Source organism: Ambystoma mexicanum, chromosome 14 (assembly GCF_040938575.1).
Source record: "Ambystoma mexicanum isolate Mex_15411 chromosome 14, UKY_AmexF1_1, whole genome shotgun sequence".
Taxonomy (NCBI): domain Eukaryota; kingdom Metazoa; phylum Chordata; class Amphibia; order Caudata; family Ambystomatidae; genus Ambystoma; species Ambystoma mexicanum.
In genome coordinates, this window is record NC_090940.1 from 38,496,825 (window position 1) to 38,520,610 (window position 23,786).

Genomic DNA, 23,786 nt, shown 5'->3' on the forward strand with positions numbered 1-23,786 from the left:
TCTCCCCAAAATCCTGTATGTATATGAATGGCCCCATGTTGCGTCACCACAGACCTTGAATAGGAAATGCTTGGCAGTGCTTTCCTTTCCATTCCAGGTGACCTCCGACATCAGCAACCTGGGTGGACCGCCTTCAACAGTGTAACCTATCGGAGCCTAAGACCGATCATTCTGGTCAGCGGAATGAGTGGGCTACAGAGCATAAAACAAGATCTGCGAGAAACGCAGCGAACTGCCAAATGTCAACAGCACACGCTGCATTCCAGCTGCCAAAATGGAGATGTACACCCGCAGCCCTTTGCAAAACAACACCAGCTCTCAGAACTCCCCTGGGATTCCACAGCAATGCGGTACATTTGCAGCATGTCCATCAGCCATGTGAGAAAGGGGTGGGGCTTAGCAGCTTATTTGTAAATGCTGACCATTGTAACACCTCCCAGGCAGGGTAAGTAGGGTCAGATTGGTCAGGACCAGAAGTCCAATGAGAGAACGAAGGAGAGGATAACAATGGTGACCTGAAACGGGAAGGGTATGGGTTATTCAGGTGAGGTCAGAGGAGCCGAAGATGGGAGACCAAGAGACCAGCAGCAGGAAGGACTGTCGATTGCAGTGTGGAGGCATTTTGTAGAAAAGGAAAGGTATTGGTTGGTGAGGACAAGTGGTACTGTGTGGTGAGTGTGCGAGCAAGGTGAGTGACAGTAGTAGAGGAAGTGTAGAGAGTGTGAAAAGTGATTGTGAGAGTAAAAGGATGGGAGATTGAGTAGGAAGTGGGATGGAATGATAGTACTGTGGAGAGGGAGTGCAGTAGTAGTTAAGCGAGGGGGATAGTAGGAGAAAGAGTAATAACATTGCATGGTGGAGGGTGGTGGCAGAAAGAGAGGGAGACATCAGAGGCACAGGGAAGGATGAAGTAGGAAGAGGAAGGAGGGAAGGGGGGGTGGAGTTGGACGGAGGAGATGGGCAACGGCAGGAGGATAGCCGCACAAGACGGGGAGAGTAACATAGGGCATGAGAGGAAGAGACCGTTGAGTTGAGCGTCTGAAAGGCACACGCCTACAACCAGTTTAAGACCCAACCACTACAAGGGTGTAGGACTAGCCTAGGAAGTCTCGGTGGGAGCTTAGATAAAGCAGTCTCCTTTAGTCCATCCCCATCAGCCTGCTAGAAATGAGATGATAGGGAGAAACAATCAGTATATACTAACCTGGGGAGTAGCGACGCCTGGGAGGTTCTGATGTATTCTAGACGAGAGGGGTTTGGGTGTGGGGGGGTGGCAGCCTTTAGAGCCAGTGAAAGAAAAAACAAATTGTTGAGTTGGTGTGTTCTGTGGCCATCTGTGAGGCAGTAATACTACTAATTAAACTGGTAGTACTTTTATAATCGTGGTAGTAGTGCTACTGGGTGTATTGCTGCTAGTATTGTTCTATTTCTAACAATAGCAGCAGAGCTAATACCCTCTGTAGCTTTCATATAAGTAGTACTGCTAACTGTACTAATAGTGGAGCTACTGCTACTGCCACTGCCACAAGTGGTACTGCTACTACCACTGCCAATAGGGATGCTGCTGCTGCTGCTACTGGTAGTGATAGAAGTACTAGTTATACTCTTTTTATTCAGAAAGAAAAATACTACTCACAGTAGCAGCAGAATTACAGGTAATAGTTTGAGGACTGCTGCTGGTAATAGAATTGCAACTGTTGTTCATAGTACTATTACTACTAATGGTAGCATTATCCCTTCCGGTAGTACTGATATTGGGGGCATGATGAGTAGGTTAAACGTTTTCATATGTAGTACAAAGAACATGCAACTTTTTTTTTTATTTTTCTCTGTGGCTCCCATAATGTATCAGCAGTCTACACTTCCTCTCCTCCTCTGATGTCACTTCCTGTTTGAAGCCTTGAAAGCAGCATACAATAAAGAGGGGACCATATCAAGGAAAATGGCTACAAACATTGAAAACAGGAGGTGGGAAAGTTTTTTTTCCGATTGAGCGGTTACGAACAACATGTGTTTGTGAATAAGGAAAGTCCCCTTTAAAACATAGTCCCTTCTACCGTTTTTATTTTGTTTGTTTAAATAAAAAAAAAGATAAAATTGTACACTGGCTCTCTCATGGCGAGAAAGCTACCCCCTCACTTTAGGTTCTGAGACTATTGTGAGGGAACATTGCGAGGTGGACAACTGCTGGTTGATTGATCAAAATATGCAATTTTATTAAAATAAATATATTTAAAAATCCCTTACTATCCCTACCCTGTATAAGGAACTCATGGTGGCAACAGTAAAGATGGACACAAGTGATCACAGTTCAAGTGTGTTTATTGAACCTTATAATGGGTGAGATGAACGCCTGATCTAAATCTAATATGGAAACAAGCTACGACCATAAAAAAATAGTAAGGCAGTCCTAGTGGCATATTGTCAAAGAAAAAGGGCCTATACTAAAAAAACTATTGCCAATCCTTACTAGTAGTTACAAAAGAGTGTGGGATAATGATAGTCCGGATGGTATGGCTGTGTCTCCTTTCCCCACGTTTGAGGCACGGGACAAGGTGGGACTCTCGAGCACAGCACACTTCTTGGTCTCGACAGCACAAGGTTTACAGTTCAGTTCCACGATATCAAAACCCCTTTAGAGGCTAAGGGCCTGATTCATGGAGCATTTTCCTATAGGATTGCGCCATTATAAAACGCTTGTGTAAATCAGGCCTTAAGTCTCTTTCCTGCAAAAGTCTCTTGCCTAAGGTTTACTGATTCAATGTAACAAACCAAAGTTCTCTGTGATCTTGCATCTTGGGCAATTGTTCTTTGCCCCTGGGATCTCCCTCTTCTGGGCTTGGATTCTCCTTACAAAAATGGGCCTCCCTTCGGCGGGTTCACTACAGCCTTTCTTCAACACAGTTCATATAGTCCTAATACAGTTCATGTAGTGCTCCGTTTTATCATTTTTTTTATTTCCATTAAAATTAACTTTATTCAGCCTCTGGGCCAAGGCTTTGCGTGGGACACATTTCTTAATAATTATTACAACAATGCAAAGAAAAAAGAAAGAAAACAAAGGAGAAAACAGCACCCTCCTTGAGTGCCACAAAACAAATCTTCTATCAAAGATTCAGTACCACCAACCTCGAGCCCCTTTTAACTCCCAAATTGCTGGGGGCCCAAAAGGGTACGGATCGCCCCAGAAAGAGGTCCATTGCTAATGGAATCACCAGGGAGGGCCGCAAGACCAGAGTTGGGGGTGGGCGGGGGGCTGGCTACAATCCCACTTCTTTGGGTCTGCCCATGCCAATTGCATTTCCTCAGGACATCGCTTGCCATGTGATCATCCCTAAAGACCAATTTGACTGAGTCGGCAGGCCATTCATTAGTCAGTCTGGTACACTCCACCATAGTGTCCTTGCTCGCAAGAGCACAGTCCCCTACAGAGTGCAACCAATGGAGGCATTTGTTCAGAAGGGTATCCCTTGGTTCTCTTCTATCAAGAGGCAATTTTGGTACCCCACGAAGAAACACAGTGGCTCTTCTAGGCCCTTCATGGGTGTTATGCCTGAGCATAGGCCTCCCTGGGCAAGGGTTGTGTGCATTGGTTGTCCTCCCAACTGGACGCTTGATGCCCTGGTTCCTCGGGACATGGTTCTCTAAAGGTGGGGGCTCAAACCCTGGAGTAGGGGCCTTAGGGGACTCTCTGGGTACATTTAAAATTGGAGGTTGGTCAGCATCTGGTTGCCTCTTCAAGGTTGGGGCATTTGGGGCACCAGAAGCAAAAGAAGAATGAGGACACCGGGTATATGACCCTGCGGCAGCAGTTGGACCTAAGCCCCTAAGGCCATCCTCCGATGGATCCTCTCCAGCACTCCACACCCCTCCCTCCCCCTTGGTCTCCGTCACACCCTTAATCAAAGCCAATAGTAGTTTTAGGCCAGTTCAGAAAGCACGGTCATGGGAGCAGCCTGGGGTAGTGTTGGGTTCTGTGGGTGATGAGGCTGGCAGGGACCGATTCCCTTGGATAGTGGGGTTAAGCGTAGGCAGGAGCTACTTCCCGATAGTGCAGCTGACATAGACTTGCTCCAAGTGCTGAAGGGAGGACTGAAAGGATGCTTTCCCTTACAAGTTCCTTCTGAGCCCAGGTCCATTGGATCCACTGCCGGTGGGACGGAAGAAGATGGAGGGTGGACAATCTCAATAGCTGGTGCCATCCATGGATCAGGGACCAAACAAGTAGTACCAAAAGCGGGCTTTAGTGACAGCCCAGAAGATGAAAATGGCAGAACTGGCGCCAAAGGAGGGGCCAATGAATCACAGCCCCCAGTGAGTTTGACTATGCCAAAGGTGATCCTCTCACAGCCATTGCCCAGTATATCAAGGAGATGGGCCCTACGGTAAAGACTCCCTCCAGGGGGTAACAGATTAGCATTGGGCACATGTTCATCTAGATTTATGCTTGGATGGGTAATGTCAGGCAAAGGGTTCAGGGCAGGGCCTTGGATAGTCCCATGAGGTAGTGGGAAAAACTCCCTATTGAGGCTGTGGGTGCTAAAGTTTTCGGGTGCTGACACCCCTGTTGCCCCCCCCCCATCCCCCAGGTCACAAATAGACACTGAGACAGGTGCTCTATCTGCGTGGGGACCCACAGAGTGAACTCAACTTCCCTGGCACTTCCCCTGCACTCTGCTTGGCAACCTCCCCCCCGCCCCCTCTTTTCTTCGGCCCGCTTTGAACTTGCGGTTCGCTTTAAAGTCTGAGGGGCCTTGCAGATTGGACAAAAGAACAGATTTGGAGAGAAAGCGGGGGGAGGGGAAAGGAGTACAGGGCGCAGCTCAGCTCCCAAATGTTTGTCTCAACTTCACCATGGTCCAAGTCTGTGGGACACTTGGGGTCTGCTGTGCTATTACCGTGGAAGCTCCACTGGCAGATTCCAAACACTACAGGCGGGAGCAAACACCCGTGCCCTTGCTTCCCGCGGGCTTACACCCTCGCGGTGAAGCCCGCTGTGTTTGTTCTGTTGGGGTGGGTTGCAGCCAGCAGTAGGAGGAGGAGGGGGAAAAAAGACTTACAGGGTTTCTTTCTCTTTAGCTTTCTTTCGGCATCCCTCTGTCGGGTTCACACTTGTCAATTATCACAGTTCCCAATCGTAGTGGAAAGCGGGGTTCCCTTGCCCTAGCTTTCCTCTGGCAATGGGTCAGAGACTTTCGATTGTATAAGGTATTTGACTTGACCCTTATAGGACCACTCTGACACCTCACCCCACCCTTTCCTAGGGCCTTCAGGTTGTTTTAGTTCCACAGACTGGTCCCGGTCAGAGGCTTTCGAATGAGTGCCCACGTGGCGCCGGACCTCTCTGTACCTGGACCTCAACTGGGCTTTCTTTAAAGTTCAAACATACACACAAGTCTTTTTGTCTTGTGTTCAAAATGTTGCTATTTGCAGCTTTGGGCTTAACACAGTTTGGTTTGGTATCTGCTTCCTCCAACCCACCGGCTGTGCTGAACCCGTTGGCTTCTGTTCTCTGGAGTCAAGAATGGTACTGTTTTGATGGTGTGATGTCACAATTTGCGTCACTCTCTAGGCCCTTCTCCAAAACCTATCTATTCCTGATGGGTTGCCGAGTGGTAGTCCCCATATAGGAGAAGTGGTGTTATTGGACAAGGCTGCGTCGGGTGTTATGGCTGGACCAGCCCCGAAAACTGTTATTTCAGAATTGTTACAGTGAGCATGTCCTGTGATTGGTCAGTGATTTCCCCCCCCCGTCCCCCATTATCCACCCCTAGGGTCCTGGATTTTGGTTGGCTGAGCCGCGGGCCCCCAAGCCTGGGGCAAACTCTGTTCTCAACCCGCAAGTCACCTCTGAACAGTGCAAGCGCAATTGTGTCTGCAAGGAGCAACTATGTGTCAGCATCATAACCGTGTGTGGACCGTTACTGCTGTGAGTGTGCTCCATTCCCAGCGCAGAACTGTAGCATGACTGTAACAATTTGTTGCGACCACTGTCTGGTCCGTGAGACAGGTTGCTCTTTCCCAACCGCCAAATCTTGGCAACTGCTCAGCTAGGCTGTATCGCATGCTTGGAGACAACATTTGTGAGCACAGGAGCTCTGAATTATTCTGTATTTGTCGGAGAGTGCGCCTCTCCTGTAGCCGGTGTTACTTTAGTTGACGGTAAGGAATGCCATTTGCAACATTGCGACCTTGCTAGGGCTTTGTTCTCGCTGCGGTGGTTCTGCATCCACAGCATTTCTGAGTCAATCGTGGCCTACTAGATTTCTTAAGCCATGGCCTGGCTTCTATTCTATGCGTCTTCCATAGTGTCCATAGGTTAGTGCGTCATGGCTGTCAGGTGTCTTGACTGCTCTTGCAATACCGTGGGGTTATTTGCATGTAAGCATCTGCAAGCATTTACACAAGCCCTTCTTGCTTCTTGCATTTCTGCGTTGCTGCAGCAAGTCTAAATGGCGAAATAATAAACGTGCAGACATCATGTATGTATGTGTTAATGTCCTATAACTCATAGAACTGTATACCTGTGTTCTTCGTGTAGTTGGGTGTGTGTATCTCGACTGTGCGGATGGCACGTGTGCTTCGTGTCTAACGTAGCTATGTCGTTGTGTTGTCTCTAACGACTTGAGTCATAGCTTCTTGGTGCTTTAGTCTATTCTGTCCATGTAGCTGTCTCCAGCTCCTTCTTGTGTACCTTGGTCCACTCTGGGTAGAGTTCGTACTGCTGCAGGGTTGTAGGGCCTGCTGAGAAGGTACTTCTCGTGATAGTTTTCCATTGTAGGATCTGTAGGAATTGATGTGAGCTCATATGATCGGCGGCCATATTGTCTACAGTGGTTCTTCCGGTTGGAGGGTCTTTCGGGACGGAAGGCATACTCTGACCTTCCCTCCTCAGTTATCAAAGTGGGAGCCCTCGTGTACCATTGACCTCTGTTGCTACGCACGGCAGCTAAAACTCCCGGTCTTACGTTTTCCCTTCTGGAATCTCCGTGGGTCTGAGTTGGAAAGGGCAAGGGCAATTCCACCTTAGACGGCCTTCCTGGTCTCATTGCTTTTCTTCTACCTGTGTACTGCCGGTTTGGTGTAGCTGTCTCCCCGTGCATTTGCCCTTGCTCGAAGTGTGCTTTTGTGTTCTGCCTTTTATCCCTGTGGGGAAGGTAAAGGGCTGTCAGGTGTGCGTGGTGATTATCCATTGCCTGACTCTGCCTGACCTGAGAGCTGGGACATGTCAGGTAAATGGCTCTAGTGGTAGTCTGTTATCATTTAAGAAAGTGTTTGTGTGGGAAAAGGTGGGGGGGGTAGAGCGTGTAAATATCCTACAGGGTGGGATAGGGAAAAGGTGTTGCTGGGAAGGGGATCCCTCAGTGTCCGACTTCCACTCACCGAAGATGCTTCACCCAGGTGATCCTCCCCCACTGGTCCACCCCAGAAACTGGATCCAATAGCGATAGACTTGTCCGGGTCACCTGGACGATAGATCTCCGGGGACCAGCGGGTGAGACACTATCAGGTTTCTCGCACCTGCTGGTAAATTCCCTGCCTAAATGGGGAGGAATATTAGCTCAGGGGCAACGCATTTGTCTTGGAAGCAAGACGATGCAGTGCAACTCAGGTTTGAATCCCGATACACGCTGGTATTAACCGCATTATAAAAGAACAATTATAATGTTTGTTACGCTCACCTGGCTCCCACAGGGGCGTCGATCGGACCCGGACAGCTGCGACCTCCTCCAACGTGAAGCGTAGTGCAGAGATGACAGACTGGACTGGACCGCCTAACCTCGTCTGCTTGACCCGTAGAAGTATTCTCCTGCAAGTGGAGAAAGGATTTAGCCACCCATGGATTCTAATAATGGCACCCCACTGTTCTCCCCACTAATCCCCACCGATATTCACTTTCAGTGAGCTCACCTTATGTTTGTAAATGATGAGCTCTCCATCCTGCGCGGAATGCAGGGGCGCGTAGATACCAGTTACTTCACTGGTTTGAAGGCGTTGGAAGAGTTCCGGATGAATATTGACTCGGAGGTTCCAGCTGAGAACCCGTAAGTATAAAGTTCAAAGAGTTCAATATGTCCGATGTTCACTCTTGTACATTCCTTTCTTGTGTTGCAGCTGAGTCCAAGGGAATATTGTCTTGTGGCAGCTGATGGTGTTCAGGTAAGAGTCTGTATTACCCAACCCTGTCCGGCAAAAGATGCGTGTGTTTAAATTGCTGGTTTCTCTCTCCTTACAGGTGCGGCGTAAGAAGTTGCGGTTTGTTACAGAATAATGCCTCCGGTTGTTAATCAGGTACGTCTATGATGGGAGGTTGTATTTGTTGGCTTTTTCGGCTCACCTTATGTTTCTTTTGTCCCCTAGATGGTGGAATTTGGCGGAGAAAATGATGTAGGCTGCCCCGGATAGAAAAATGCTGTGAGGACTGGTGAGTATGGCGCAGCGCTGCAGCTGGCAATGCGACGCGTGTAGAATGTCCTTTTCAAATTCAAAGATGTGATGGATCCGGAATTCAGGTAAGGATTGAAATAATATCTGTTTTCTAACCTTTCCTTCTTTCTTCTATTGCTAGGAGCTATGGATTAGAGATGGGCGTGGCTGAAGACTGGATGCTGACTGCAGGCACGGTGAGCGTTCCGCTGCTGGATGTAGAATAACGCGAAGCATGTGCTGCTGTTCGGGCGTGGTTTAAATGGCCTCAAATAGTTTCAGGTAAGAAGTCCCTAGAACCACACCTGAGCAAATAATAGTCCCTGTAGTAAAATAGTCCCATCCAGGCCTCACGTTGGCTTGGATTCATTTGCAGCATGGTCTGCAAGAGGTAAGTAAAGACTATGAGCCTGGCGCCTATGGCGCCAGGACTGATTTCTATTATAAGCCTGGTGCCTAAGGCGCCAGGACTGAACCCAGACAGCCCCCAGCCGGGGCTGCTGGGGTTTTATTAAATATCTGGATGCCTGCTCCCGGGGCTGATGGGCTTGATCCGGGTGCCCGGGGGTAGGCATCATGGCAGTTTATTATAATTATTAATAACTAAAAAAGAAAAAGGGAACATTATCTAACATAGAATAACTGGCCCTCACGCTAAACAACGAAACACATAAAGAAAGTATCTGGCAATATAATCTACCAAACAATATTAGTACAATGTCTGAATGACCGTCTCCAGTCCTGTATAATGTCCCTTGCCCAGGGGTCCAAGTCTAAATGTTCAGCAAATCTTTGGAACCAGCTCAAAGTAAAAGTTCTTCCAGCAAAGTTCCACTGGTGACAAATCTTTATTCCTGGATCAAATGATCCCCTATCAGCTTTCAGATTAGAATAGGACCAATGGTAATCATGGTCACAGTAATTTATCTTTTCTTCCAGAACCACATTTCGCAAGAAAATGTAGTATCCCCACTGTCAGTAAAGCACAGTTCTTTATCAGCAGTTAGGACTTCTTTTACTCACCGCTTTTAGTAGTTACATTGGTATATTGGTCAGGATGACTTCTTAGTGTTGCTGCTTCCACTTCACCTCTAGTGGCTATTACGAGGGGAACAGTCACTTTTTTGTCGCACAGTACTTTACTTGAATCAGACTGCAATATTGCATCCACTGACAACCGGGTATACCACCACAGCTTCAGTACTTTGAATTGTAAGACAGGCTTTGACAAGATACATTCGAAGAACTTCAACCTCTTCGGGTAGGTAGGACACTCTTTCTATTTGAATAACTTTCTTTAAAAGGGGCAGCCTCTTTGCCTCTTGTTTCGTCTGCCACAATAAAAACCTGAATTTGCATGCAACACTCGCGTCTCTGGCCTCCAACGTCTCTGGCATTTCAGGTTATGTCTACTTCGAAATATTACTTACAAGCAGCCACTTCCCCTTCCCCAGCTTTACCTGTACCTTCCTGCCAGCTATCAGTCAAAGTAATGTCACTCTTCGCTTCAGGTAGTACTTGTAGTACACTTGTATCTTAAGCCAATTGATAGTTTAATAACTTCATAGTGCAGCTGGATGGCTCTTTAGCACTTGGTTTTATTATTAGCATAATGCCTCTTGGCTTGGGTAATGCTTGTTCTTCTCTTCAACATTTTATACTCTTTACTTCGTAAGAATGAAAGGTATGTCACTTCCAGGTACAGTATAAGATTCAGTCTTTCAGTAGAAAACACAATTCGGCACATGCAGCCTCTTTTTGAAGTAGATTCCAAGGTTTAAAGATGTGTGTGTATATATAATTGTATTACCGTGTAGAGATAGAGAATAGAGTTCAGGCCTCCTTTTGGAATCACAATTGGGTACACGAGACCGTTCTTTAATGTAGTTTTCAACTTATAAATTGTAACTCATGTATTGTCAAGGTTAAGTATTTGGTAATGGTCCTATCAGCGTTTCCTTAATTGGAGACACACAACCACTCCTTTAAATAGCAACAGTCTTTTGTAGTGCAACAATGGGTTTCAGTAATGTTAGCTTCTCACGCGAGTATTGGGACTTTCAAGTTATACGTCAGTGCTACAATTCAATTGTCCATAGTGTTCTAGATGCAACAAACAACTTCTACTCGCATAAAGCCATACGTGAGTTTGGCAAGGCTCTCGCAATGTATTAGAACACTGGGCTTCACTCACTGGCTTCTGGTACACTTGCTCTGCAGATTGCACTGATTTCCACGACAACAGATTGCTTCTGGCTCTCTGGGGACCAACACCCTTCTCTGGAACAGATGTCTCCGGTCCGGCCACACGCTTTGGGAGTTTGTTTTTCTGCGAGACCTTGGCTTGCCACTTGATTTTGGCCTTAATCTCCTGCACGTCCACAGCTCGTTGACCACAGCATTCAGGCTCACATGGAGAAAACCGTTTCTCCTGCACGTCTTCCGTTGCACAACCTCTGTACTTCAGATTTTGGGGAACAGGTCTCTCTCAGACCTTGCAGGTGTTCTATGCTGTTTCCACGTTCCGGCGTCCCTCTTGCTCTTCCACTTCTGCTTGGTTTGGCAGTTCTGTGCCTTCCTTCTGCTTCAACTGCTACAGCCTGTGCTCCAGCCAATGTTCCAGCCCCTTCCACTCCTCTTTCTGCCTGCACCTGAGGGGGGTTTTTTATGGCTCCCAAAATCAGTAATAATCTTCAGGTGTGGGCTATTGGCCCCAATTGCCTGACTACTGTAATGGCTACTAGGCTTAATTGCCCGACTGTTAAATCTGCATGCTTCAGCCCTCTTCCTTGTCTCAGTCCTTTTGGAATTCTGCTACTTGTAGTTCCCTTAAACAAAGTTGTTTTTTTCAATATTTGAATTACTTGTAAAGGTGGACTTCATTCCCTTAAAGATCTTAAGAGAGGGGCTATGAGAATTAGTTGTCAAAGCGTATAAGAAGGTTTATCAAAGACATTTCCATACTCCTTTACATTGTACCATTGGGATTGAGGAAGGTGTTTTAGTTTGGGATACCCAAAAATATTTTTCCTTTAATGAAGTTTGCTCAGACTTGCTAGGGCTTTCTCTTTTCCAGGCTGCTCGACGGGCTTTCTCTTTTCCGGGCTGCTCGACGGGCTTTCTCTTTTCCAGGCTGCTCGACAGGCTTTCTCTTTTCCAGGCTGCTCGACGGGCTTTCTCTTTTCCAGGCTGCTCGACAGGCTTTCTCTTTTCCAGGCTGCTCGGCGGGCTTTCACTTTTCCAGGCTGCTCGGCGGGCTTTTGTTGTCTCCCACCTGCTTGACGGGCTCTTTTTTTTTTTTTTTAGACCTCTTCCTGGACTTTGCCTTTTCTTCTTCAGACTTCTCTGTGGTGCCATTAGTTTCTTCTCTACACTTAGTTTTTCTCTTTGGTCTGAGTAGTGGCTTACTTCCCTCTCTTGGGTTTCCCTCCATGGTCTTTGACTTTTTAGCGGTCTGTCTTATCATGAGTCAGGGTTCTTGCTCCTTCCCCTGTCTTTGGGTTTGCAATGCTGTCTTTCTTTTTCTCCACCACATGTCTCCTATTGATGCAAAGAATACCCCTCTCCCCTGAACCTAGATCCTTGTTTCGTAGGTGATATTATTACCCTCCTGCCAGGCGTCTCTCCTTTTTTATACTTCTTTCGACTCCTGATTCTCTCGGAAGAGCCTAATCCTAGGGCCTTCCACTTTCCTCTAGGTTTCTGTGGCAGACCCTTAAAGTGTTCTCCACATCCTTCATACTGCTGTTCCTTGCAGAATGCTGTCTGCCTTGTATTGGACAGATGTACTCAATATCTGTCGTTCCAGGTGGCAGTATCCCTCTATCCCCAGGGAGCGGCAAGTAGCATGTGTGCTTTCTTGTCTGGCTTCCCACAGCCCTTCTTATAGACCCACCTTTGTGGGTTTCTTTGTAATACGGCTCAGTATTGGTCTTTTCTTTGGGTGGCCCTCTCCGGTCTCTTGAATGGCCCCTTCGCCATTGGAGTCTTAATTAGGTCTTGATACTTTATTACTAGTTTCTTCATATTAGGGAAAATGCAAAATTGCCTTAATTTTTCTTCAAAGTTTGCTGGGCTTCTTTAAGATCATGTTGTGCCATCAACACCATCTTGGAATTTCCTATGTGTGTGTGTGTTTGCTGTTCTGCATTCTTCCATGGCCGCCTTTGTTCAATGTACTGACAGGTGCAGTGTTTCTGCTTTCTTCGATGGTTCAGTTATTTGTGTCCTGTTAAGCACTTGCAGTTCTGGTTTAACGTTGCTCTATGCTTTTTCCCGGTCAAGGACAGGGACTACTGGGACTTGTAGTTTGGTTGTGCTGCGATTTTGACATTATCCAGCAGGAAAACTTAACGCTCTCTTGGAGGGGGTGACTATCCTTGGGATCCTGCTCCCACCACCCTCTTGGAGTCACATTGGGTAATGGTCAGACCATCCCAGAACCCTTTCAAACAAGGCTGCTCAGTAATTCACCACACCAACGCATGAGGAACAGTGTTCATATTTATTTTGGGCACTCTGGAGGCACCAGCTGAGCCAAAGACTTTCCACTGCAGACTATCATTCCCTGCACTGGATGGAAGTACTGGTGACGCATTTATCTCTGGAGTCTGCTTTTGTATGCAACATTTTAACCTTATAACTCCAGCAGACACTAATTGTTTATTTCTGAGTAATCCTCCACAGCTTGACTCTCTGCTGTTACTGTCTGATAGACGTGGAAATGTTTCTGGTGTCCAATCAGGTTCCATTTCTCTCCCGTCTTCAAGCTAGGAGACGCAGAACACTGAATCTCTTTGGCAAAACAGTTTTCACGCCTGTGATAGGGGCTTGAGCAGTCTGTTCCACTTCAGCCCTAAGGCTCGTGGATAGGTCTTCAAGGAGCTAGCTTCAGAGGCCTGTCTGTTTTCTACCAGATGAGTATAGGATGGAAACAGACAGCTGTGCAGGATCAGCAAGCTGCCACTGTGGCGTGTGATCTAGCAATAAGGTGCCACTTTTAGGATAGACTTTAAAGGCTGATGCACAGTGGCCAATTACAGCTATCAATGGTATCTAGTGTCATGATTCCCCCATAGGCTGATGGCTACCATTTTAAAGAAAAGTGATCACAAGTAGTTTACAATGTAATATTCCACAATGCGGTCAACTTAAATATGTGGTACACATTGACCATAAAAGGAATACAACTGTGGAAAGAAATATATGGATGAATGTATTTGTTATATGCAGAAATATTATTATTATTCTTAAAAGTTCCTCTGCTTTTTGTACAGACAGAGCACTGGATTCCTAATCCCAAAAGACAAATGTATTCTGAGTAATATCTTGGCTTATATGAAAGACACAGTATATAATTTACTCTAGATAATAATTGAAATGAAAAAGAATACACATACTAAGTCATGTTCTGTACAACTACCTTATATTACATTTTCCCAACATGGTTGAACTTTTAGGGGATACGATTTGAACTGTTGCCTTTCTCAGGGTTCTCTGTTTAGATTAGTGTACTCTTCTGTTATTTATTGTTCGTCTTATTGTGCTGGAACTAATCACATTCAATATGCAAATACAGTTCTGAAGACATGAATGCATTATATTTTTGCCATAGGTAATAGTGCAGTTGGCTAAAGACAGAATTGCAGTAATGCGCTCCCCAAAATCATGAGCTATTTTCTGCCCTACTGATGGAATTTTCAAAGGCAGTGTTGCACCTGTGAGAAGTAAAAATAACTGGACATGGCCTGCCAGAACACTGGCTAATTGTCTCAGTTTATTGACCGGTCCTTTTTGCTCTCCTGAAGTTTTATATGTGCATGTTAATCACTGCTTCAAGTGGGGTGATGTGAGGGGGGGCTCCCATTTGGTGGAGTCTCTTAGCTGGTCGGTGGGGGCTTAATTGATGGGTGTGGCCTAAAAAATAACAAGTAAGACCTGAGTGGTTTGGCTTACATAACTAGGCACATATCCCAACACTGTCTGCTTGGTAAATTCCTACTTGGGTATGCCCTCATTTCAAGTATCACAAATTGAAGTTCCGAAGCATTATTTATAGGACCTTTAACTAGTCACATTGGCAAAAGGTTAGGTTGTGAGGTACATTAGTAACTCTTCAAAACCACATGCAAAGTGGGAGTGGGCTTTGAAGTTAAACAAAACAGCAAAACTCGCAACACAGGGCCAGAATCTGGGGACGGTGGGTGGGGGGGGTTAGAGAACTGCTCCAGTCCAGTAACCTCTCTTCCCACATTTCTTCCCACATTTCTCTATCTGGTAATTCATCATGACCGATTTGCCTGCTCCTTTCCCTCTGATCAGTCACAGGTTTGGATTTCAACAATACTCTGTTTTATAAAGACCCTTTGAAAAGTACCAATTTATAAGCAAGTACTCTGGCACATATATAAATGCTTTAAAATGTTACGGAAAAAAGTGTATGGTTGTAGAGCTATTTCCCCCATCTTGAATGGGGGACTACAAATATCACAGTGGAATGTTAAAATAAATAACCTGTGTGTTTTTCTAAATGTACTTTCAAGCCTCGAGATAATGTGGGGAAAAGGTAACCTAGTTGTTTTCCTTGTTTGACAAAGGCATGCTTCATATGCAAGGAAAACGTGGGATTGAATACAAAAAACACGCTTTGTTGTGTCACTTAAGACCTACACCTCTCCATCAATTAACACCTCAAAATGATATGAAAGGATATTTTCTGAAAATGTTGCTGGTAAGAATAAATGTCACGCATCTTTCAAACATAAAAATCTGCACTTAAACTTTCGGCAGTGTTTTAACAGTCACTGCAAAGAGGGTTCCCAATAAAGAGAGGAGCTGAAACCAGGTGACATTGTTCAAGAGCCACAGAGATCTTATGAGGAAGTGTGTGGCCTCAAAACAAGATGGGTTTGCATTGTTGCTGTTTGTCAGCACAGTACGATGAACTAAAACATCAAATGAATTGAAAGCACGCTGCTGCATTTTTACTGGAATGTGTATTACAAGTAATTCGGTCTTAATACAAAAATGACTTGCCCCACTTGTGGCAATGCAGAGAGTTCATTCAAATCAATGTTCATTAAAACCCCATGCTCCTGTTTTTTCCCCTTACAATGGGATTTTTTGAAAGCCCACTTGTTCAGCAAAAATCCCAGACAGTGGCTTGTTTGGCCCTGCAAAGGCTCACCTTCCCCAAGTGACTTAACTTGGCTTCTCCGTCATGCTGGGTGGTAGACCAAAATTACCACCCTTTTATCCGGGCTGGCCTGGCTCCCTGGGACTGTAGCTTCCTCTTGTGACCTCTTGCGTGAGGCGTCATGAGAGGAAGTTAGTTTGGTTGGGGACGCTATGTGGTAGTCACAGCTGCCTCTCTTCATCATGGCGGTGGCCAAATATCCCTTTGCAGCTGTGGCCGTGGCTGGATAATGTCCTGGCGTGGTGGGACCAGGGTGGCTCCGGCAGAGCCCAGGCTCAGTCCCACCTTTTGGAGACTGCCGGGGCTAAAGTACTGACGTTAATCTATATTTTCATTAATACTAAAATTAATGTTTTATTGTTAAAGGAGCAGCAAGGGACTGCTACAAGGGATTTAACCCATGATGAAGGCCATCTAATGTCATTCATGCCAGAAATAGTCCATTGAAATTCAGTTTTCTTGTAATCCACTATAGTATAGTAAGAAGTACCAATAATCATTTCTTCTGGAAATACGTTCGATGTTTAAGAGGTTTCATGAGAACATTATAACCATTATTCTTTAATGACATTGGATCTAACTTTAGGCCAACGACCAACGAAACACGTGTCGGCTGTTTTTCTTTTTGGAGAATAAACACTCATATCTAACCTGTTTTGGACATTTGCCACGTCTGTTTGAAGTATTCCTCGAATTGAATGGACTGACATAGAGCGCAAGACACTCCCCCGAAGCTTAATCCTAAAAAAGAATATTAATAAGGTTGCAAATCCGGGTTGGTTATTTTTACTGGACTCCTTCTTGCGCCCCTATTCCCTAAGGGGTGGTATTTTTGTTCATTTGCTGTCGTGTGGACATGGGAGCCATCTCCCTTCACCAATGCTTGGTCTAATGGCTCAGGCTCACACCTCGTTGTATTCTCTGGGGATGCCAGGCCCCTGTTAGCTGCTGCTCGCTCATTGAATGCTCTTTTCTTGTTCAGTGTCTCATGGTGCTTCAGTCTGAAGCCTCGTTCATGTGGACGACCGAGCTGGAGAACATGGCCACCCTGTGCTTCAAAGCCTTTGAAGGTTCAAACTATGATGTCAGGATTGCAGTGTCCAAGCTTGTGGGATCCTTACTGGCAAGAGCTGTGATGTCTAAGACGGGCACAGCAGGTAACTACCTGAAATATTAGCAGCTTGCCACTGTGGCGCATCTTTGCTCTTTGACTATGGGGAGAGGGCTTCCAGGCATGCAAAATTTGAGATTCCACTTTTTTTGTATTACTTTACAATATTACTATTTATCTTGTATTGCTAGTTAATGTAAAAATGAATGCCCTGCTTTCTACCCTTAGTCTCTGAAAACCACCAGACCTTTAGAGTTTGCTGCCTGTACCGACTCGTAGCATGATGAAATGTGGGTTTAAACAACACCTAACACTTAGAAAGCATCATATATTATATTGATTTTTAAAAAAGGAGATAAAACCAATCCTGCAAATTATCGCCCGATCACCCTACTAGACACAGAGATTAAGATCTTCTCGTCCTTACTTATTAGAGATATTGAAGAGTGGGCCAGATTGACGGGCAGATTATCCAAATTCCAAGCATGTTTAGAAAAGGTGTGTTAGTACTTCCCTAAAAGGTTTTCAGAAAAAGCATGTGGTAAAGGCTGTTCCCCTGTATTTTACCTGGATTGAATTGTCACAGGCTTCCGATGCGGTCAAGCGTTCTCGTCTATGGTGCAAGCTAAGGAAATGGCAATTACCAGGTACATTGTAAAATATACTAGTATATCTGCATAAGGACACTAAGAGTCTGAATGAATTTGCAGGGATCACTATCAAGGGAAATTCCATTCTCAAAGGGGCTCAGACAAGGATGTTTCCTAGCACCATGCCTATTCAACCTCTGTCTCAGATATGGGGGAACATTTGGAGCAGGTAGCCTTTATCTCGCTGTAGTTAGCGGCGAGTAAAATCTCCTTGCTCACGGACGCAGACAGTGTGATCCCTATAGATCAGACTCAAATAGGCTTAGAATGTTTCATTGATAAGTTCCAGTTCTACACCACTGACAATGATTTAGTAATTCATTCTAAAAAACAGTCAAGGGTTTTACCAAATCAAATAAGAATTAGAGTGTTTGACGGAAATTGGGAGATGAAAAATTGGACGTTGCTCGAGATAAAATATCAAGGCTTCCACGTGACTAATGAAGCACGTAGGTCCGCATTGATTCAAAGATGAGATAGCAAAGCAGATCAATTTGGGTCACAGATGAAATATATTGGTAAAAAAATATGGTAGATTTTCAATAGCAACTTTTGATTAACTACTATAGAGCAAAAGTGATGCCTGCAATTATGTATGTACTCGAAATATGTACTTTAGCAGATTCTTTTAATTTTGGGATGCTAGGAGGAAATATATGGCGCAAGGTGCTTATGTTACCCAACTGCGTACTTATTATTATTATTATTATTATTATCTTACGATATGATTTGGGCCTAGTTTCCATGCATTTTAGCTTTGGAGAATATTACTTTTCTATAGGAACGTTATTATATCAACTGTAAATTGGTTATATTAGGATGTACTTTTACAGATGAAGAAACCTAAGCCAGGAATACTAGAACCGTTTAAGGAAGTGAAAAGAACTATTGGTCAAGCTGAATTAAGATCAAAATGATCTGCCCATAAATCCAACTGCAGCTACGTTGAAATTGTACCAATGGGATTGATGCACTACTTGTGATTCAGGAAATCAATATAAATTGTATAAAGATATTGTTTTAGAGCCAAAGAAATGCGGATATGTCACTAGTTATTGGAGAGGTTTCTGGATGCACGCTATAGGAATGTATTCCTCAGATTTAGACTTATTCTTGTATTATCAAGGGCGATGGCTTGCATCAGAAATGCCTCTCATATAACTCCTAACACCTGTAGATTGTGTGGCAATGTATTGGGAATAGAGTTCCTACACCATATGATAAAGTGCCCTGCACTCCAACATCAGAGGCAGGACGTTTTCTAAAGATTTGGCCGTATTACTGAATGGTTAAACTTGGGCGACTTTTGGGGCAGGCTTTATAGCAGAAACAACAAAGCACTAAGAATTATGGTAGTGCAATTTCTTTGTAGGTCAGACCTGTAACTTTGTACGGTAGTATGATATGTGGAAAAGCTGCTCAGAAATTCACCATTTTGTATGTTTACTGCTAGTGTGTTGTCTGTGTATTAATCCAACTGTAATCCATTTAATATATTTTTTATTATTTGATTTGTCACGCGCCAAGCAGGCCCATAGGTATAAGGGTGCACACAAAGAAAACGAGACACACAGAAACACAGACAACTGCACCAATAAGGAAGATTAAATTAGACTAACAAAGCACGAGTTTGACCTCTTTGTTACAACTTTCATATAATTTACCACTTTTTTTTGGGTTTTAACCATTAATATTTTATATGCATTATGTATTATGTATAATTATACTACATTTCTTTGTAAGGTTTTGAATAAACCAATATACCATTTTTAAAAATAAATGTGTGTTTAAAGCAGGAGCTTCTGAGAGCCATTCGGCACCCAGAGCCCAAAGGTGCAGCACTAGTGGAGAAATCTGTCATGGATTAGGGCAAAGGCCTTGTGCCTTAGGAGAACTCTCGGAGAATACTACATCTGCAAACTTTCCCAGCCTGTTGATTGGGTAGTACCTGCACCTGTAGACTGGATTCGGAAAGCTTCTTCAAAAGTTGCTGTCATTTCACATTTATTTTTTGGTGGGGAGCCCAGTTCCACTAGTTACCCCCCTTACCCCCAAATCTTGTTCCATATACGTTCATTGGGCTACTAATGTGGTAAAAGGGACTACACCTCTGGTGTATTCAAACTAAATCAAAGGTGCCATCAGCCTACTCCACAACACATGTTAAGGCTGATTGAATTATCCTGGCACTACAATAGGTTGCTTCAAAATTCACACCTTCCCTGGCAGCCATTCTTAGGGCAGCACATCACAACAAGGGTTGCAGTGTCAAGGGAAAATAAGAGATTAAAGGGGAGTTACCGCAAAGCCCTGATGGACAGGAACTCATTAGCAAAAGGAGGCGGGTGAAAACTTTGTCGAGACCTGGAAAGAGTGGGCAAGCTATATTTTTAACTTTGTTACAGAAACCCCTACAGTCGACGCCAGGGGAAGGGAGTCATTCCCCCTGGCATTAATGTTGCAAGAGAGCCTTCCTTTGGACACTATCCGGGCAGCAGGAGAAAGGAGGCGTTCTCCAGAGGAAGGAACTTTCTGTTGGATTATTCTTTAGTTGTAGTGTGAGGGATAGAAGTAGGTTGTGACACAGGACGGTGGAGTTTGAATTGACAGACATTCTGACTGACCCTTTAGTATTAGTTTTGAGGTAGGGAACCCCCTCTTCGAAGATGGGGATAGTGAGGACCTTTTTCATGCACAAAGAAGCCCATAACCACCACTATGCCACCTTTGTGTCTGCTTCCTTCTTTGACACCCTACATGGCCCATACGGGAGTGGGGGATTAGGGGAGATTAATGAATCTCATGTATGTCCCAGGCCACTGCACGTCTCCCGCAGCTTGGGGCGATGAAGACAAGGCACTGTTATTCGTAGCAGTGCTGCATGTAGTGTGTGGCGCTGCTGTTGGGATCCCTTACACTGCTGCGAGCCCCATTCTGTCTATGCACCACTCCTGGCCACAATCAAAGGCGGGTGCGCCAACTGTGCGCCTCTGGGCACTGCAGCTTTGTTGTGTATGAAGGAGAAGACGCAGCCCTACCCGAGGCTTGCAAAACTGCTCCGGTGCTGCAACATACAAAAGGTGGGAGGAGGGAAAGTAAGCAGCCCCAGGTGTTTTAAAGGTGCACTCTTAAGCAGAGATGCATTTTATTAAGTTAATGAAAAGACGTGCCACCAGCTCCTACTGTAGGATTCACATAAGTCTGCATAGATTTTCTGTGGGGGCCCCAGTAGTTTAGTGCCCCCACACAGCAGATCGCAGCTTTTATGGATTTTGAGCTTAAATTCTTGCGTTTTGGTTCTTTTTATCACGGTAAGCAACTGATGGGAAAGTATACCTGGCAGAGGTTTATGTAACTGAAATCCAAGTTGACCTTCCCTATAACTTGGAGTGCCAGACCTGTGCCCTGTGCCGGGAGACTGGGGACTTAGAAAGGGGCAGACGAAACCCCAATCAAGTACTCCCGAAGGAAAAGGACAGAGAATAAACAACAAATAATAATCTGAGTATTTAGAGAGGTTATCTTTAAGGACACTCTAAAAAGGAGACCACAAAAATCACAAGAACTTAAACTGTTCCTGAGGAGCTATGAGAGTTGATCGCAGAGACTATCAGTTCTACCAAAAGGGCATATAATTCAAGGCAATATTGAATGTACTGGAGGCGAGACCAGCCAAAGGCAGATCATTCCGTTGGTCTATTTAAATTTAGTTAACATTAGTGGCAGGGCCAGATAGGGTAGTTTGGATGAAGGACACATTTTCTTTTGGACTTTATGACAACAGACAAGCACCTTTCTAGTTTCTTTAGCTAGGTAGGGTACTCCCTTTTAGTGATAACGAAAGATAGGCCTTCTACTTATAATTTACATCAAAAGAACCTGAACAATGTCCTCTGAGTGTCAGATTCCTTCTCCCGACCCGCTATACATGGTATCAGAAGGGGGATGTCAACCAGCTGATAAAATTAGGACACCCCTATTGTTTACTAAAGTAAGTCATAAAGCCTGAGCCCCTACTATGGCCATGGAAGAGTCCATAGGTTTTGATGTCCACAGTATGGCGGAAATCCTGAATCCTCCCAACGAGAAGATTGATACCCACAGGATGTATCCTGGTACATATATCCGGCTAGCCTCAAAGTCAGGGTTAGCTTGGTGGCATGGATCAGACGTCATGGCTGGTGTCATAGACCCTGACTTTAGGGGCGATAGTTCTTCTAGTGCACAACCACGGTAGTCATCCCTATACCATTGAAGAAGGGGAGAAAATCAGCCAAGGGATTCTAGAGAAATCTTTATTCCCCCATACCGCAAGAAATAAGAGTTAGAAGAAACCCAGAGAGGGTCAAAGGGGTTTGGGGAAGCTGATGTTCCCCCAGCAGAAACATCTCTGGATGAAGTAGAAATAATCACCCCCGTCCAGCATTAGCTTTCGCACAAAGAAATTAAATCATGTCTTCCAAGTGTCCGACTCCTTCTTCCAACCCGCCACACATGTCTATAAACTTTGCTGATGAGTCCTCATTTGGAATATGGCGCCTTAGTTTAGAGGCCTCATCTAGCTACTATATCCAGTTCTGCAGGCCTCGTGGAGAGTTTTGTCTGTTCTGGAGGCCCCTTTTCAGAAGGGTATGGGCCTATGAACGATTATGCAGCTGGTGATTACAATTGGCCGTCAGACAAATGTTCTGACATGTAACTGTTTACACATGGCCAGAATCTAGGGAGAGGGGAATATGATGGATGTGCTGATTTGTACGTGACTTAATATTGTGTTCACAGCATGCAATAATTTAGGGTTATCCCTGCTTCTCCTTTTTTCCATGACCTTCTGAGCCGGAGCAGGTTCGTCCCGGCAGAGCTTCCGCAAGATTTCTCTAGAGGAAGCCCTGGAGCTGCTGGCCACAGGATTTCTGCGTGGCAATACTGGCTTCCTGCGCTCAAGCGGAGATATGCTAACCGGAAGTAGCTCGATCAACAGACACGTTCGCGTGGGGGTTACTCAGGTAAAAAAATCTGATCATATATTTTTCTTTTTCTAAAGCACTTTCTGCCAGATTCCTCCTAGTTGTAAGCAGGCTAATGGGTGTTACTATCCAAATCCACAATAACCTTACAGCCTCGATTCTGAGCAGTATATAACCAGCGTTCTAACCAGTTAGAATGGCACTGTGTAAAAGAGCTGCCTCAGCAAGTAAATGGTCACTCCTCTGTGAATGGTAGACTGTTATTAGAGCAGCTCTACCAGCCTACGTGTGGGTGTAGTGTAAGAGGCTGTTTGATCATGACACTTTTTACCAGCATGGTTAACTTTTTTATCTTTGAGATGCTAAAGTCTTAGCAAGGTCTGTAATTCAAAGTTTGCCTGCTTGCAAACTGGATGACCTTTGCTCGCACCTTTTGAAAATCATTGGCATATAATGTTCCTTGAGCCAAGTCTTATTGAAGTAGGATTGTCTATTTGGACGATGTCATTCCAGTTCTGCTTTACATATCTCTTCTAGGCATACGTGGTCTTTGTCTACACACTGGGTAGACCGTGGCTTGAAAGGAACTTCCCTGCCTTACTTTCGCATGTTTTAGATCTCGTGTCTCACCCCAAAGCCACCCAGAGCCAGGCAGATGCTGTGGTCTGCCGCCGGTGCGTCTCCTTTATTCTGCGTGCTACGGTCGGGGGCCTCCTTGGGGAGAAGGCACAGATTGCAGCTGCCAAGGACATCTGCCAGGCTGCCTGGAAGCTGAAGAAAGTTGTAGGTATGACACCACTGGTGCTTTGGGTCAAGCTGTTGTTCCCCCTCCCCCCCCGTGCATCCCTTGTTATCATAGACCTCAAGACTGTCTTCCTGGTTCCCTCTGTGGTATTTGCATCATCTCTTTATTGTACTCTACTTTGCATGGGAAATTAAACTATCCAATAACCCACCCAAATTAAAGGTGTTAGGTTGGGGGATGGGGGGTGGGTGGGGGGGGGGTTGCGGCTGTCTCCTAATAGCTTTTCCCCTCACCCCAAAAAGGGTATATAAAATTGTGATGGATATTATATTATGAAGCTTGTATTCTATGCTAGATCCCCACTATAATCATCTCACAGCGCCTGGCTCGTCTGGGAAGGAGGCCTGCTGTTTCCCCGCCAGGGAAGACCAGATCTTAGTCTGAGGAGAGGAGTGGACAAGAAAAAGGGGTACGGGAAAACAGGATCATTTTCTGACATATGGGAGGGCTGATGTAGTCGGGGAGAGGTGTTTGTGAAAGTGTGGGTGTCCACTGGAGGGCTGTATGTCTTCAGTTGAGAAAGTGGTGTCTCTACAGAATGGTTGTCTGTTTACTTGTAAAACCAGTTGAGGGCTGACGTGCTTGGATGCATGATGGGCCTGAGGTATGCTTATGCCACCCTCTAAAACGA

The 23,786-nt window shown here is 45.2% G+C and overlaps 1 protein-coding gene across 6 annotated transcripts in view; it reads left to right on the forward strand.

Annotated features, from left to right (window-relative positions):
- Positions 1-23,786, forward strand: part of HEATR5A (HEAT repeat containing 5A) — a 704,366-nt gene that overhangs the window by 142,879 nt on the left and 537,701 nt on the right. For 5 of the 6 annotated variants that reach the window (XM_069638471.1, XM_069638476.1, XM_069638472.1 and 2 more), the window contains exons 6-8: positions 16,605-16,779; positions 22,220-22,389; positions 22,888-23,137. In XM_069638471.1, the coding sequence (XP_069494572.1) occupies positions 16,605-16,779; positions 22,220-22,389; positions 22,888-23,137 (595 nt within the window). The remainder of the gene's footprint in view (positions 1-16,604; positions 16,780-22,219; positions 22,390-22,887; positions 23,138-23,786) is intronic. The other variant, XM_069638475.1, reaches the window with a different exon arrangement.